The following is a 17,219-nucleotide window of genomic DNA, read 5'->3' as shown; positions in this document are numbered from 1 at the left end:
TTGCAGCGACAACTACTGCACTCACCTTTCCAATAAGGCCTTCCTCAATTTCGGTTGAGGTTGATCAAATGCAGAAAGTCAGGGTTGTTCAAATCGTACTTCCATTTCCAAAGCCTATATTTGGCGTACCTTCTTTAAGTCCCAGTATTCCTGCCTCTCTCTTTCTTGGATTAAAGCCATACCTCCCTTTTTTGGCTCGTAACCTACCTCAATCTATTTTTCCTTCGAGCCTTGCTCTTTCTCCATCCTTTGTAGAAAATCCAACTGCTACTCCATTCCCAATGGCAGTTGATTCTTCCACAGAAGACACTGGTAGCCCTTCAATTCATGGTTCATCACCAATGCCCACTTCCAGTCCCTCTTCTCTTGATTTGCTGGTGGCCAAGACCATAGAGGCTGCCAAAGATGCTCCATCCGTTTCTCCCATCCCTATGCAGCCCTTTGCGTCTTCCACTACAACACTCTCTATGCCCTTAATGTCAAGGATGAGGTAGACATTTTTGAAGGAAGACTAGCTAGTCTCTTTGACACACCTTCTACCTCTCCCACCTCTATTGCTGAAGCTGAGCCATTAGCCTTGGCTAACTCCTTATTGGAAATCTTCGAGAGTTCTCCTTCCTCCAGTAACAAGCCTTTTGTACCTTCAGTAGATTTGGACACATGCTTGCAACTGCTGACTTCCTTTTCAAGGATCCCCTTCGAGGCTCTACAAAGGCCTATCATCAGGAATGGGTTCCTTCAATGCTGTAACATTGCTGAGCAGTCTGCCATGAGTGTCTCAAGTCATCTATCTCAGGCTGCAGCTACTATTGATTTTTATCTCAACATTTGCCATGCTGCTAAGGCTGCGGATGATAAGCTGGCTAAGGACCAGAGCTTTGTTTCTCAAGTGCATACCGAAGTATCATCTCTGAAAGAACAACACTCTTCTGCCTCCCACTTTCGAGTCCAACTTTTGGAGAAGAAAGCTCAGCTCGAAGAGGAGTTAGCCGCAGTAAACCAAGCCTTGGTTCGAACTGATAAGAAACTGCACATCACCAATCAAGGGCTGGCTAATCGAAAAGAAGACATGGCTGCGGCTATCCAATTATTTCCTTCCCTTAGTGTACGGGGAGCAAATATTCCGGCGTGCCCGTATTCCTTTCTTCCGAGCTCCGTCGATGTCCGATCACCTGCGAGTCAATAAGGATGAGCTACCCGGCGGTGTGTGGCCGGAAAAACCCTCCGACGGTCAAGTTAGCACACACCTTAGAGGGAATAGAGAGAAGGGAGAGAGTGTTTGAGTGTAAGGATTTTCTTACAGATGTGTTCGTCTGTCGCGTATGGGGGGCGCAGACAGGCTTATATACCTTCTGTGCCCCATATCCACTCCCTGTCATCTCCTGACACGTGGCTCTGCTATCCCATCTGTCAGCTTAAACCATACCGTTCATCACCTGCTCTCAACTGCCTGCCAGCATAGCTGGAGCTCGGCAGCCGAGCTGCCCTACCTCGGTCATACCATGCTTCATACCTTAAGCGCCCGACTGGATAACCGAATGAAGGACCGGGCTAGGCGGCATCTCGGCAAAGCTTAGCCCGGGATCCTCCTTTGGTCGGTCTTCTCGCCGGTCAGTCAACTACCTCGGCTGACCGCGCCTTTCCGAGCGCCGGCCTCTCGGTCTGTCTGATCTCGTCAATCCTCGGACCGAGCATCCTGGTCTGCACGGTTCGGGGCAGCACATAGTCCAAACTCTGCCCGGTCCAAGTTCTGGTAGCCCATCTCCGGGTGAACAGTCGATCATCTCGGCCCACTGCTCTGCTGGGCCCCCAACCTGTTCGGTTTATACCTCGGCCCAACGCCGGAGCATAAATCACCCTCTCAATTGCCCCTTAATTCCGTCCGCGGAAGCGTGACTGGGATTATTCACCTCGTCCGAGATAACGTTTATCTGGTCGTCAAGATGCCAAGCTTCGACCGAGCTAGTTGACGCAATTGTCCGCAGATCTGACCGGTTATATTCCTCGGCTGACCTTTTCTCGTTGAAAGTAGCTCGGTTGGCTCTTCGTCTTTTCAACCCGTCGCTTCAGTCCTGCCAAAGCCATAAATGGTGACACGTGGCGGTCTGCCATTGGTCATCGGGCAGCCAACCCGCCGTTTTTGCCAGAATTTGAATTTGGGCGGTCTCTAACGCCTATACAAACTTGCCCCCCCAGTTCCGTTTTTCCTCTACTGCTGCATCCATTTCTGTCGATTCTCAGACCCAAGCTCGACTGCCATCCTGCCGTTCTTCGTGTTTGGGAAGAACACCTTCGGCCCTTCACAGGTAAGATGTCCAATCTCTCTTATGCTGCTATTTACTCTTATTTTGCACACATTAGGACCCGAAAACATAGCTTTTAGGGCTTAGACCATAGAAAACATTCTAAACCTCCCAATGTTCTTGGTGTTCTTCGTCTTCCTGAAGAACGTCGAAGAACTGGGGTGAACCGGGCTCTGGACCTTTTTTTGATCCAAGAAGCCAGCCAAACCGGGCAAACAACGTGTTTGTTCTAACCGGGGCAAAAACCGAGATAATCAAAGGACTTGGTCGCTCAACCGGGCTAACATCAGGTCTGCTTGGGCGACCGAGCTCCTTAATCAAACAACCGAGGTAGTTTGGCCCCCTTACCGACCGAGCTGAAGTCTAGCTCCCTTTACGAAACCACACACTTACACTTGCCATCCTTTTCTTGCAGAGTCCAAGGGGACCCCTGTCATTCCTGAACCTCTCAGGACCGAGCTGCAGCAATTTATCACCGTGCCCAACCCATCAACCGGGCTATAGTAAGTCGGCCACAAATGGGGAAGTTCCGCTTCCTTGTGGATACTCCGGCCGCGCTAGCCGCTTTCAGAGAGGACTACGGCGTCCCGGCCGATGTCCATCTCGAGCTGGCCGAAGAAGAGACCACGCCTTGGGGTAGGGAGGAATGCCCCTTCACCGTGCTGTCCATTGTCGAAGGGGGCCTTCGTTTCCCTCTCAACCCACTGATTACCGAGTTCTTACGCCGTACCGGGCTAGCGCCAACCCAAGTGTCCACCAACACTTATAGAATAATCAACGGCGTACATGAATTGAACCAACGGCTAGGCACCAACTTAGGCCTAGCCGAGATATTGAGGCAATACACAATGGGCCACACTGGTGACGGCCTAGCTTACTATTTAAAAATAAGACCGGGCAAGGAAAAAATCGTAACCGGCACCCCGGACAAAGATATGCACGATGATGATTTCTTCTGGGTGTCCGGCAACTACGAAACAGCCGAGGTGCCGGGCTGGTTCATAAGCAAGGACTTCGGTTCTTCATGTAAGCCACTCAAATTTGCACGGTTAACTTTATTCTTTTAGTTTTATTAACCGGTTTCCCTGTTTCTTTTGCAGCCATCCAAGCCTTGCAAGCCAACTACCAATTCCCCAACGTCGAGGCAATTCGGGCCGTGCTTAGGTACCGTCACCGAGACTGCAACGAATTGCTCGGCTACACACCCACCTACAGATATTCTGCACCGCGCCGGAGTAGAGTAACTGACTTCCTCAGAGCTCCTTCGCCACCTCCAGATCCAACCCTACCAGACGTCCCATTAATCTGGTTAACCGACGAGCAAGAAATGGCCAAAAGATCTCGGATCAAAAACCTCCTAACCGCGACCTCAGCCGAGATTCCGAGCGTCACCACCCGTTCCCCGGCTGCCGGTCAATCGAGTGCTGCCGTTATAGCCCTTGCTTCTCCAGCTCCAGCTGCCGTGCAATCTGCCAGAGAAGCGCGCCGGGCTGGAAAAAGACCAAGGGCAGATCCCTCCGCCGAGCTCGTCACCGAGCTGACAACCGAGCATCCTGCTGAAACTCCTGCTCCCGTGCCCGCTTGGCGTCCTCAGCTGAAGCACCGGGGACAGGACATCCCGGCGACTGCATCGATCAAGGCAGACAAAGAACATTTGCTTGCCTTCGATCTCTCCAAAGCATTTCTCCTACCGGGCGACGTGGTAGGCAGTGACCACGTCCCTGACACCCGGCTGGTAAAATCTTCTGTGAAGTCGATGGCCAGGGTAAGTCGGCGTTCTTTTTAACATTTCACAAGTGTTTGCTCGGTTCTTCTTGCTCGGTCCCCTTTCTGATGTACTATGCTTCTTTGTGCAGGCCATTCAAAAACAACATTTGGTCCTAGAGCGCATCCACCGGCTTAGGCAGAAAGCCAACGACACTGCGAGCCATGTTGAAAGCCTCCAAGCCGAGCTCGGCCGGGCTAAAGCTTCTCTCGAAATGGCCAACCATGACAATAATAGACTGCTCGGTCAGCTGGGCGCAGCCGAGAAAAAACAAGGTGAGCTTCAGGCCGAGGTTGACGCTTTGAAGAAGGTGAAGAAGAAGGCTTGCCGGGCTGCCAACAAGGCCGGGTTCAACGAGGCCGAGGAGAGCTATAAGAAGCAGGTGTTTGCAACACAAGACATCTACTTCAAGGCCGGTTGGAAGTCTGCCTGTGAACACCTCGGCCAGGGCTCTGACACCGACGTTTTTGCCAATCCTCCCAAAGCTTCACTACCGGTCTACCTCGTGCCATATGCAAATGATGTATTTACTGCGCTTCAAGCGGAGGCCGAGGAAGGACTTGAAGATGGAGAGGATGACACAGATTCTGAGGAAGAAGAGGCCGAGGTGCCTGAACAGCCCGGCAACGATGAGCCCGGCGCCCAAGAAGCAAGCCAAGCTGTTGACCTTGATGCTGATGCTGCCGAGGATGAGTTCACCAATCTTTCCCCCTTAGTTTAGGTTTCTTTTCTTTGTATTTTTGCTTTCAATACACTTGATGTAACCGGGCTTTGTCCCCACCTTTTGTAATGAATTTCTTTATCAATGAAAAATTTTGAATTTTCGCTAAGTGTTTGCCCGGTAGTAATTAATTCCGTCTTCAACAAACTATCTCGGTATGACTTATCATTTGAACACTTGGTCGACCGGAGTTCATAACATGGTCGGCGCACTTGAGCATAACAAAACAAATTCACGCACCGAAATATCCATCTCGGTTGTTGCTAAGTTTGGACAAGATACCATGTTGGACAAGACGCCAACTCTTCCAACCGGAGTACTTCATCACGGTTGGGAATCCCAAGTTGGACAGAACACCAACTCTTCCAACCGGAGTACTTCATCTCGGTTGGGAATCCAAAGTTGGATAAAACACTAACTCTTCCAACCGGAATACATCATCTCGGTTGGGATTCTAAGTTGGACAAAACACCAACTCTTCCAACCGGAGCAAATCATCTCGGTTGGGGATCCTAAGTTGGACAAAACACCAACTCTTCCAACCGGAGCAAATCATCTCGGTTGGGGATCATAAGTTGGACAACACACCAACTCTTCCAACCGGAGCAAATCATCTCGGTTGGGGATCCTAAGTTGGACAAAACACCAACTCTTCCAACCGGAGCAAATCATCTCGGTTGGGAATCCTAAGTTGGACAAAACACCAACTCTTCCAACCGGAGCAAATCATCTCGGTTGGGGGATCCTAAGTTGGACAAAACACCAACTCTTTCAACCGGAGCAAATCATCTCGGTTGGGAATCCTAAGTTGGACAAAACACCAACTCTTCCAACCGGAGCAAATCATCTCGGTTGGGAATCCTAAGTTGGACAAAACACCAACTCTTCCAACCGGAGCAAATCATCTCGGTTTTAAACATTAAAAGAACAATCCGAGTGCTAATGCAAAATGACTTCTATAATTTGACAAAAAGAATTACATTCTGCTTTGCAAGCCAAAAAATTGCTTTACAAAAAAGAGGAAAGTAAAAAGCTTAAAAATAATACAATTTCAAGTTGGCCGCATTCCATGGCCGGGGTATGGCTCTTCCCTCTAGATCCTCCAAGTGGTAAGCCCCCTTGCCCGCCAGACCAGTGATCTTGTAAGGTCCTTCCCAATTTGCCCCTAGTTTGCCTTCTCCTGGCACCAGGGTGTTGCCCATAATTTTCCTCAAAACCCAATCCCCAACTTTGAACGGTCTGGGGTGCACTGTCTTGTTATACTTCTTGGAGAGCTCTTGTTGGTAAGCGGCAACATGGATGAGGGCTTTCTCCCGGCGCTCTTCCGCTAAGTCCAACTCCAAGGCAATAGCCTCGGCATTTAGCTCGGGCTCAAAACTCTCAGTTCTGAGGGTGGGCATTTCAACTTCCAAGGGTATGACCGCCTCCATGCCATAAGCCAAAGCAAATGGAGTTTCCCCGGTCGAACGTCGCGGGGTTGTTCGATATGCCCAAAGGACGCTCGGTAATTCTTCAGCCCACTTGCCCTTAGCCTTTTCCAACCGTTTCTTCAACCCATCCAGTATAGTCTTGTTTGATGCTTCGGCTTGACCATTGGACTGCGGGTAGGCCGGGGTGGAGTTGTAGAATTCTATCTTTAGATCTTCACAGAATCCTCTGAATAGGCGACCGTCAAACTGGGTACCGTTGTCAGAGATCAAAATCTTGGGGACGCCAAACCGCGTAACAATGTTCTGCCAGACAAATCGCTTCACGTCTTTTTCTTTGATGGTTGCCAGGGGCTCAGCTTCAACCCACTTTGTGAAGTAATCTGTGGCCGCGATGAAGAATTTTCGGTTGCCCGGTGCTGTTGGCAACGGTCCCACTATATCTAGCCCCCACATGGCGAAAGGCCAAGGACTGGTGAGGGGAAGAAGTTCCCTGGCAGGCTGGTGGATCTGATGAGCGAATTTTTGGCATTTCTCGCACTTGCGGACATATTTTTGGGCGTCGGCCTGCATGCACGGCCACCAGTATCCCTGCGAAATAGCTCGGTAAGCCAAGGACCGTCCCCCGACGTGGCTGCCACAACTGCCTTCATGAATTTCAAACAAGAAGGCCTCCACACTGTTCGGGTGCACGCACTTGAGATAAGGACCGGTGAAGGACTTCTTATACAACGCGCCTGATGGAGAGAGCCAAAACCGCTCGGACTTCACCCGGATTTTGTGTGATTCTTTCTTGTCCGCTGGAAGAGTCCGGTCTCTGAGGAACGAGATCAATGGGTCCATCCATGAAGGACCTAGCTCGGCGCAGAGTACATCCGTCTGCCCGGCGTTTTCAATGCTTGGCCGCGGAAGAAAGTCAATCAACAGGGGGTTTGGAGATGTGCTATCTACCATGGAAGCGAGGCCGGCGAGTTCATCAGCCCGGCTGTTTTCTTCCCGGCCAATCTGCTGGACTCTGATTGCCTCAAACTGCTTGATATGGTCCCTGACCAGAGCTTGGTACTTCGCCATCCTGTCGTCCTTCGCTTCATAAATCCCGGAAACTTGATTAACCACAAGCTGGGAATCACTATATACCAGAAGCTCGGCAGCCTTCATTTGGATTGCGCTCTTGAGCCCAGCAAGAAGCGCCTCGTACTCAGCCTCGTTGTTAGATGCCGGGAAGCCGAGTGTGATAGAATGCTCTATGGTTAGGCCGTCCGGGGATATAAGAACAATACCTAGGCCGGCACCATGGCGGTTGGACGCTCCATCAACAAAAAGCTTCCACATGTCCCCCACGAAAAGCTTCCAGCAGTCAGATGGGTCCTGAGAGTTGCGAAGGGCAATGGGATCACAACTGCTCGGCTGTGCGGTGTCAAGTTTGGTGTTGACCGGTTCAAAGTCAGTGCCCCTTGGTGATTCGACACCGGACTCAGCAAGTTGGTCCGTAATGCCCAAGTCCGTAGGCGAAACACCAGGTTGCGGTGTGAAGCCGGCCGCAGGTTCTGAGCTGCCTGGAACCATTCCTTCCCCCCTTGAGGATTCGGCACCGGACTCAGCAAGTTGGTTCAGAATGCCCAAGTCCGTAGGCGAATCATCAAGTTCTGAGCTGTGTGGAACCATTCCTTCCCCCCTTGGTGATGCGGTACCGGACAGAGTGGATGGGTTGGTGATACACAACTCCGTCATCGCAACACCGGGAGATACTACCGTGCAAACTGAGGGAATTTCGATGGTGCGCGCTAACTCCACGGCGCGACCTTCGGCAGATAGTAGTTCCTCGGTTGGCATTGTGGGCGTCTCATCATCTGCCCCGGCAATGACGACCGGGCATACCGGATGAGTGCCAGGTGAGAACTCGGCAACAAAATCGGCCAAGGTTTGGGCTTTGATGGCGGTGCGCGGCTGGAACTTCACATCAAACTGTCCCAACTCGACCGCCCATTTTAATATTCGGCTGGAAAAGTCTGCGCGCTCAAACAAGGCCTTGAGAGGGAACTCGGTCAGTACGACGATGGTATGGTCGTGAAAATAATGTGCCAATTTCCTCGAAGCCATCATCAGTGCCAACGCTAGTTTTTCCAGCGGCAAGTACCGCGTCTCAGCCGGCAGAAGGGTCTTACTTACGTAAAAAATTGGGAGGTGCTTAATTCCTTCAGCCCGGACTAACACCGCACTTACTGCGTGCTGGGAGACGGCAAGGTAAAGGTAGAGTTCCTCACCGGGCTCTGGTGTAACCAACAGCGGCGGGGAAGACAAATAATCCTTGAGCTCAGCCAAAGCTCGGTCACACTCGTCATCCCATGAGAATTTTGACTTCAATGCTTGAAAGAAAGGGCGGCAGCGATCTGATGACCGGCTTATAAATCGATTAAGCGCGGCGGCCATACCGGCCAGATGCTGTACGTCCTTAGCCGAGCTAGGTTGTTTCAATTCTTGCACGGCTTTGATCTGAGTAGGGTCTGCTTCGATGCCTCGGTTCGTGACTAAGAATCCCAAAAATTTCCCGGATCCCACGCCAAAGGTACACTTCGAGGCGTTCAAGCGCAGCTTGTGCTTCTTAAGAATGGCGAACATCTCGGCTAAGTCGGACAGATGGTGTGCCTCATGTCGGCTCTTTACCACCATATCATCGATGTAAGCCTCCATTGTCCGGCCGAGCAAAGGAGCGAACATTTTGGTCACCATCCTCTGAAAGGTTGCCCCGGCGTTTTTCAAACCAAAGGGCATAACTCGATAGCAGAAGAGTCCCCTTGGAGTCGTAAAAGAGGTGATTTCTTGGTCAGGCCCATGCATGGAAATCTGGTGATAGCCGCGGTATGCATCCAAGAAACTGAGCCGACTGTGTCCAGCCGTCAAATCCACTAGCTGGTCAATGCGCGGCAAAGGGAAGCTGTCTTTTGGACAAGCTCGGTTGACTGTCTTATAGTCGACACAAACTCGCCACTTTCCATTTTTCTTGGGCACCACTACCGTGTTGGAAATCCACCGAGGGTAGTGCACTTCCTGTATTGCTCGTGCCTCAAGCAAGTTCTTTACTTCCTCGGCTACTACCTCGGCGTGATGCAGCGCCGATCGCCTTGTTCGCTGGATGACTGGCTTTGCTCCAGGGAAGACATTGAGGTGATGGCAGATAAAGCTTGGGTCAAGACCAGGCATGTCATAGGGCGACCATGCAAAGACTTCGATGTTCGCCATTAAAAAGTCGATCATCTCGGTTCTCTCCATGGCCGAGAGACTTGAACCGAGCAAGAAGAACCTGTCCGGCTGCTCGGCATCAATCCGCACCTCAACTAATTCTTCAACTGCCTTGTCTTCTACTTTGGTGCCAACATCATCCAAGACACTCTGGTCCTCCGGTCCCTCGATCATTTGAACGAATCCTTTGGCAGCCCGGCTCCCGTTGACCGCCACGAAGCACTGCTTGGACATGACCTGATCACCCCAAATCTCCTCGATTGCCCCCATAGCCGAGGGGAATCTCATCACCTGGTGGTAGGTCGATGCTACGGCTTGCATGGCGTGAAGCCATCCTCTTCCAAGGATAAGGTTGTATGTTGAAGGCACTTGTAGCACCCAAAACTCCACTTGCTGGACCACGGATCCCGCTTTGACCGGCAGGATAATCTTTCCCAATGGCCACTCCGGCTGCGAGTTAAATCCAACCAGTGGCGAAGTGGCCGGTGCCAAGTCTGTCTCACGAAGTTTGAGCTGTTTGAACGCATCATAATACATGATCTCGACGGAGCTTCCCTGATCGATCAAGATCCGTCTAACATCAAATTCTTTGACGCGTAGTGTTACGACAAGAGCATCGTTGTGCGGCGTCTGGATACGCTCTAAATCCCTTGAGGTGAAACTGATCACGTCTTTCTCCTCTGTCTTCCCCCTTTTGATGGCAGGCTGTACTGACAAAACTTCCCTCATGTGCTCTGCCTTCTTGATCATGCCCCGGAGTTCGCAGACACGCTCCGGTTCCACGATGCCGTGGATGACATTAATGACTCCTTGTGGTGGTGCATCTCGGTCGTCCTGTCCCCTGGGATCAACCGGAGCCTGATTTGGTTTCACTCCGCCATCAATGTAAAGGTCCAGATGCCCGGCCGCAACCAATTCTTCCAAATGTTGTCGCAAAGGCAAACAATCCTCAGTCCGGTGGCCCCTCTCCCGGTGAAACGTACAACGATACCGCGGGTTGTACCCCTTTTGTCCATCGCCCAACTTAGCAGGAAACCGAACATACTCCTCGTCTCGGATTTCGCTAAGTATGCGATAGATTGGAATCTTAAAGACCGTGGTTATGCCAGTCCTTGCCTTCATTCTCTTGTTTGCGTCCTCAACGTCATCACGGGGGTAGTCATCCCGGTCATTCCGACGTCCTCTACCCCGGTTTTTTCGATTTGAACCTCGGTCTGATTCCTCTGCCCGGTCATTTGAGCGGCTGGACTCTTGCCCAACTGCGTGCACCTTGCCTGCTGTCTTCTTGTCTGTTCCGACCAAAGTGGCCTTCACGGTGGAAGCCGACGCATCATCCTCTACTCGGATGTGCTCGTTGATGCGCTGCATGAGCTGGCCCATGGAAGTCGGTTGGTGCATGGTAAGCGAGTCCCGCAGTCTATGTCCGACCGGGAGACCGCGCTTGTACTGCGTGATAGCAAGGTTGACCGGGCAGTCTAAGATCTCGTTGAAGGTTTCCCAATACCTTGAATTGTACGCCTTCAGTGTGTCGCACGGTTCCATCTTGACACTCAGCAAGTGATCAACTTCCTTTGGTGTTTTTGTGTTGGTTTTGAAGCGCGTAACAAACGCCTCGGCCAACTGATGCCACCTTTGTATACTCCCTTCCGGCAACCTCTCGAACCACTTTAAGCCCAGCTCGCCTAAACTTGACGGGAAGATTAGGCACATAAGTCCGTCATTGCGCCGATGTCCGGCCATAACCTGTCGGAAGTGGCTCACATGCATGTACGGATCGGTCTTCCCGTCGTAAAGTGTGAACTTAGGCTGATGGAAGCCCGCTGGAAGCGGCGTTGTTTCTATTTCCAGGGAGAAAGGAGTGGCATTCAACCTTGCCAAGTCTGTATCTTCGAATATCGGCACTGCCTGGCGGGGTGGAGGCATTCCGACCTCCTCGCTGGCATGAACCCCGTAGGAGAGCCGCTGGAAAGCAGGTATTCTCTGAGCTTCGCGCCGGCGAGCCCGCTCCCTTAATACTGCCCGTAAGTCCTCTGACTGAGCTGAATAAGAATACCTCGACGTCGTCGCCGGACGTGAGGGTTTGTAGGTGCTGTCTTGCGCGCTGGACTTTTCTGCACGCACGTCGGAATCACCAACCTGGTAACTTCTGGTGATAGATATGGACTGAGTATGTCGTTGGCTCTGTCCGCCTGAACGGCGGGATAGGGTGCGCTCACTGTGGTCTCCCACTCCAGCTACACCTTCCCCTTTGACATGCCGTTTAAGATCCTCCATCTCCGCCGCCATCCGCCTGATGACAGCGTCTTGGTCCCTTAACTTGCTTTCCAGTCGCCTGGCGTGTGAGTCTCTCCGCCGGTGACCGTCTGGACTCCGTGAATGCCCATGACTCCTTCCGCGCTTATCCCGCGCGTCTCCTGACTGTCCTCCAGTGGGCGTCCCCAACTCAGCCATTGGATGGACGGCAGGTGGTCCTTCTCTCCTTCGGGTATACTCCGGGGTGGCTCCATCGATGGCGGACAACGGGAACTCGTCGTTGTTCGCCATGGACGGCGATCAGATGAACCTGGAAGACAAGGTTTTGTCTGTCAAGATTCCCACAGACGGCGCCAATTGTACGGGGAGCAAATATTCCGGCGTGCCCGTATTCCTTTCTTCCGAGCTCCGTCGATGTCCGATCACCTGCGAGTCAATAAGGATGAGCTACCCGGCGGTGTGTGGCCGGAAAAACCCTCCGACGGTCAAGTTAGCACACACCTTAGAGGGAATAGAGAGAAGGGAGAGAGTGTTTGAGTGTAAGGATTTTCTTACAGATGTGTTCGTCTGTCGCGTATGGGGGGCGCAGACAGGCTTATATACCTTCTGTGCCCCATATCCACTCCCTGTCATCTCCTGACACGTGGCTCTGCTATCCCATCTGTCAGCTTAAACCATGCCGTTCATCACCTGCTCTCAACTGCCTGCCAGCATAGCTGGAGCTCGGCAGCCGAGCTGCCCTACCTCGGTCATACCATGCTTCATACCTTAAGCGCCCGACCGGATAACCGAATGAAGGACCGGGCTAGGCGGCATCTCGGCAAAGCTTAGCCCGGGATCCTCCTTTGGTCGGTCTTCTCGCCGGTCAGTCAACTACCTCGGCTGACCGCGCCTTTCCGAGCGCCGGCCTCTCGGTCTGTCTGATCTCGTCAATCCTCGGACCGAGCATCCTGGTCTGCACGGTTCGGGGCAGCACATAGTCCAAACTCTGCCCGGCCCAAGTTCTGGTAGCCCATCTCCGGGTGAACAGTCGATCATCTCGGCCCACTGCTCTGCTGGGCCCCCAACCTGTTCGGTTTATACCTCGGCCCAACGCCGGAGCATAAATCACCCTCTCACTTAGCAATAGGAAAGCTATTGTACAAAAACAACTAAAGCATTGTAATGATTTTTGGGCCAATTTGTGGCACAATGTAATTAATTCTTTATGAAAGCACAATATTTTGAATATTACTTGAACAAGCTTGTGTTTTTGCATATGGTGTTCACTCTATCCCTTGTGTTTCCCAAATGGTTGGAAAATAAGGTTTTAAATATCTGCCATTAATCTTTTTGGGATGTACATAACCATTCAAATTTCTTAAATGGTATGCTCCAAAAGGCAGAACCCTATGAATTTGATATGGTCCTTCCCAGTTAGGTGACCATTTACCAAACTTGTGGCTTTTAATCCCAATTGGGAGTATTGTCTTCCATACCAAATCTCCTTCATCAAAGCCAATGTGTTTGACTTTCTTATTATAATTCTTGGCTGCTTTCTTCTTTTGGAAAAGAATGCTATTTAATGCCAAAATTCTGGCTTCATCTATGCCTTCTAATTCTAAGCACATACTTTGATGGTATTGTTCAAGATTCAACTGATCTTGACATCTTACTCTCAAAGTTTTAACATTAATCTCTACTGGTAAGACTGCATCGTGTCCATACACCAGGGCATAGGGAGTGACTCCTGTGCTTGACCTTGGTGATGTTCTATATGCCCACAGAACATCCAATAACAGGTTATGCCAATCCCTAGGATTGTCATCCACAACCTTTTGTATTCCTTTTTTCAAGGATTTATTGGATGACTCAGCTTGACCATTAGCTTGTGCATAATAGGGTGTGGAATTAACAAGACTAATTCCAAATTCTGCCACAAAAGACTTCACCATCTTCCCATCAAACACAGTTCCATTATCAACTGTTATGGTTTGCGGGATGCCAAATCTATGGATCAAATCTTTAATAAAACCAATAACCTCTGTTTGGTCTATAGCCTTGTATGGCTTAGCTTCGACCCATTTAGTGAAGTAGTCAGTGGCCACTAAAATGAAACAATGATGCTTCGAAGAAGGTGGGTGTATTTTTCCCATCATATCCATGGCCCACCCTCTGAATGGCCAAGGCTTCACTACTGCATGTAGGTCAGTTATGGGCACGTGCCTTATTGTGCCATGCTTTTGACATGCCTGACATCCCTTTGCATATTCTATGCAGTCTTTAAGGATGGTTGGCCAATAATAGGAATGCCTTCGAAGCAACCATCTCATTTTTACACCAGGTTGATGAGCACCACAGATGCCTTCATGAACCTCAGCCATGGCTGTTAATGCTTCTTTCGGGCCTAGACATTCTAATAATAAGCCATCTCCCCCCCTTTTGTAGAGAGCATTACCATATATCATATATTGCATAGACTGCAACTTAACTTTTCTACTGGCCTTCGAAGAGGGACCAGCCAAGTACTGCATTATTGGATGCCTCCAATCTTGTTCTTGTAAGTCATTATGATTGACTTCCAAGATCACATTCCTTTTATTCAAAGGTTGTATTAATCTCTGATATGTTGTTTGGCTTATGTCCCTTTGGGTATTATCCCTTCTCTTGAAGTTCGAAGCCTTTTGAGCCACATCATTGGCTCTATTGTTCAAGAATCTTGGAACATGGGTTACATTTGCTATTTGAAACTGAGAAAGCAAGTGTAATGCAACAACATAATATGGCAGGATACTTATGCTTTGACACTTGAAAATTCCTTTCACTTGGTTAACCACCAATTGAGAATCTCCAAATATGTCAACTGCATGTACTTGTAATCCAATAAGAATCTCTAGTCCCACAATTAAGGCTTCATATTCAGCCTGGTTATTGGAACAGGTAGCTTCATCCACTCTAAAACCATGGGTAGTTTCTGTCCCCTGTGGAGACTTGATTACAATACCAATTCCAATTAACCCATTTGCTTTCGACCCATCGAACCACATTTGCCATGGCTCAACACTGGTCATACCAAGTTCCATTATCTCCTGGCTCTCTGTTTGAGATGGATGATCTGCCAAGAAATTGGCTAAAACCTGCCCTTTTACTGCCTTTTGAGGGACATATTCTAGATGAAATTCTGATAAGGCAAGTATCCATTTGCCAATTCTTCCCCTCAACATTGGTCTAGATAACATATATTTAACCAAATCTGTGGTTGCAATTACCAAGACAGTTGTAGGCAAAAGATAATATCTTAATTTTATTGCAGCAAAATACAAAGCAAGACACAGCTTTTCAACAGCTGAATATTTACATTCACAAGAATTTAAAAACCTACTAAGGTAATAAATAGCTTGCTCCTTGCCTTCTTCATTGTCTTGAGCTAAGAAAGCTCCCAATGAATCCTCTGCTGCAGTTATGTACAACTTCAAGGGCTTGTTCCCCTTTGGTGGCATCAGCACTGGAGGATTAGCCAAGTAGGCCTTGATACCTTCGAAAGCAATTTGATGCTCTGCTGTCCACACAAATTCCTCTTCATCTTTCAGCCTTAACAAGAAAGAAAATACTTTAGTTTTCCCTGCAGTGTTAGAAATGAACCTTCGAAGAAAGTTAACCTGCCCAAGGAACCTTTGTAATTCTTTCTTACTTGATGGGGGTTTAGCTTCAATGATTGCTTTGGCTTTATTCTGATCAATCTGTATTCCTTTCTTGTGAACAACATAGCCCAAGAAATTTCCAGATGATACACCAAAAGCACATTTAAGAGGATTAAGCTTTAATTTGAACTTCCTCATCCTTTCAAAAGCTGCTTCTAAGTGAAACAGGTGCTCTTCCATGGATTGGGATTTAACTACAATGTCATCAATATAACATTCCAGATATCCTCCAATAAGATCATGAAAGATAGTGTTCATGGCTCTTTGATATGTAGCTCCAGCATTCTTTAGACCAAATGGCATTTTAACCCATTCAAAGGTACCAATATTCCCAGGACATCTGAATGCTGTCTTGTGGATATCTTCCTCTGCAATGCAGATTTGGTTATAGCCGGAATGCCCATCCATCATTGACAAGACTTGGTGACCCGCTGAACTGTCCACCAGCAAATCCACTATAGGCATAGGGTACTCATCTTTGGGAGTTGCCAGATTTAAATTTCTGAAATCGACACATACCCTCATTTTGCCATTCTTCTTGACTACAGGCACAATATTAGATAGCCACTCGACATACCTGGCTGTTCTAATAAAACCTGCCTTGAGGAGTCTAAGGATCTCTTCCTTGACCTTCTGAATTACTTCTGGACTCATCCTTCTTGGTTTCTGCTTATATGGCCTGAAATTAGGCTTCATAGGGAGCCTATGTTCCACCAATGACCTGTCCAATCCTGGTAGTTCATTATAAGACCATGCAAAGCAATCTTTGTATTTCTTCAGAACAACCAAAAGCTGGTTTCTGTCCAGAGCATTCAAACAAGCACTTACATAAGTGGGCTGCTGTACAGAACCTTCCCCTAGATTTACTTCTTCTAAAGGGTCTTGTGCATGAGAACTCCCTCTGGTTTCTGCTACCTTTGAAGTGATCTTCAAGCTTGGTTCTGCCCCCAGGTTCTTCAATTCAATATCTCTGTCCTCCTCCTCATAGACAAAATCTGTCCATAAGGCTTCCTCTTCCTGTATCTCCTGGACTTTTGCTTCAATGTCCAAGGCACAGTACTTACCAAGAGTCAAGACTCTAGCCTGTTGCTGCTGCTGTTTGCAGCCAATTATCATGGCCTCTCTCTCTTGCTCCTGAACTTTCTGGACTATTGCTTTTATATCCAATGCTGAAAATTTAATCAAAGCCAAGGATCTGGCTTCCTGTGGTTCCTCTCTTTGCCTATAACCAGGCATCATTGTCATCTCTAAGGACAACCTCTTCATCAGCACTTTTTTGGACTAAGTGCTTCAAGTGTGCCACTTCCTCATCAGCCGTCACTTCGGCTGAATCGTCATCTTTCATCAGTATACTGAGCGGCGAGACTCCCTCAATATACAATTTAGCCTCCGCAAAGTCTGCACAGGCTACGAAGGGTTGAGGATCTGCATCGATTTCCTCTGTCTCTCCATTGCCTAAAGCCATCATGATTTTCTGATGTAAAGAAGAAGGCACACATTTGTTAGTGTGGATCCAGTCCCTTCCAAGCAAAGCATTATATTTAGCATTACTGTCGATTACGAAGAATGCTGTCATACAATCCCTGGTTCCCACACTTAAATTAATGGGTAGAATCCCCTGAGCCATTTGCTTATCTCCAGCAAAACCAGCAATGGTTGTGCTGGTTGGTATCAACCTGGGATTCTTTTTCCCTAGTTTCTTCAAAGAAGATTTCGGGAGTAGGTTTACTGCTGCCCCATTATCTATCAGGACTCGGTTCAGCTGTATTCCATCAAAGAAAGCCTTGATGTACAAAGGCCTGACGTGCTGCGTCATCGAATCTGAGGGGT

At 49.1% G+C, this 17,219-nt stretch overlaps 1 protein-coding gene across 1 annotated transcript; it reads left to right on the top strand.

Moving 5' to 3' along the window:
• The first annotated feature begins 3,622 nt into the window (after window positions 1–3,622).
• Window positions 3,623–4,789, top strand: LOC145800393 (uncharacterized). The gene is made up of 3 exons (XM_082890060.1): window positions 3,623–4,068; window positions 4,160–4,450; window positions 4,688–4,789. The coding sequence occupies exons 1-3, from the start codon at window positions 3,631–3,633 to the stop codon at window positions 4,787–4,789; spliced, it is 831 nt and encodes a 276-aa protein (XP_082746186.1). The 5' UTR covers window positions 3,623–3,630.
• Window positions 4,790–17,219: the final 12,430 nt, after the last annotated feature.

The sequence above is a fragment of the Camellia sinensis genome, chromosome 10, assembly GCF_055761805.1.
Source record: "Camellia sinensis isolate YWXY chromosome 10, ASM5576180v1, whole genome shotgun sequence".
NCBI classification, from domain to species: domain Eukaryota; kingdom Viridiplantae; phylum Streptophyta; class Magnoliopsida; order Ericales; family Theaceae; genus Camellia; species Camellia sinensis.
This window is presented reverse-complemented; position numbering and strand designations above follow the sequence as displayed.

Bases quoted from the DNA above. Each gene is read 5' to 3' on its own strand.
- LOC145800393 (XM_082890060.1), top strand. From the start codon at position 3,631: ATGGCCAAAAGATCTCGGATCAAAAACCTCCTAACCGCGACCTCAGCC. The intron at 4,069-4,159 runs GTAAGTCGGCGT...TTCTTTGTGCAG, and splicing joins CTGTGAAGTCGATGGCCAGG to GCCATTCAAAAACAACATTT. The intron at 4,451-4,687 runs GTGTTTGCAACA...GTGCCTGAACAG, and splicing joins AGGAGAGCTATAAGAAGCAG to CCCGGCAACGATGAGCCCGG.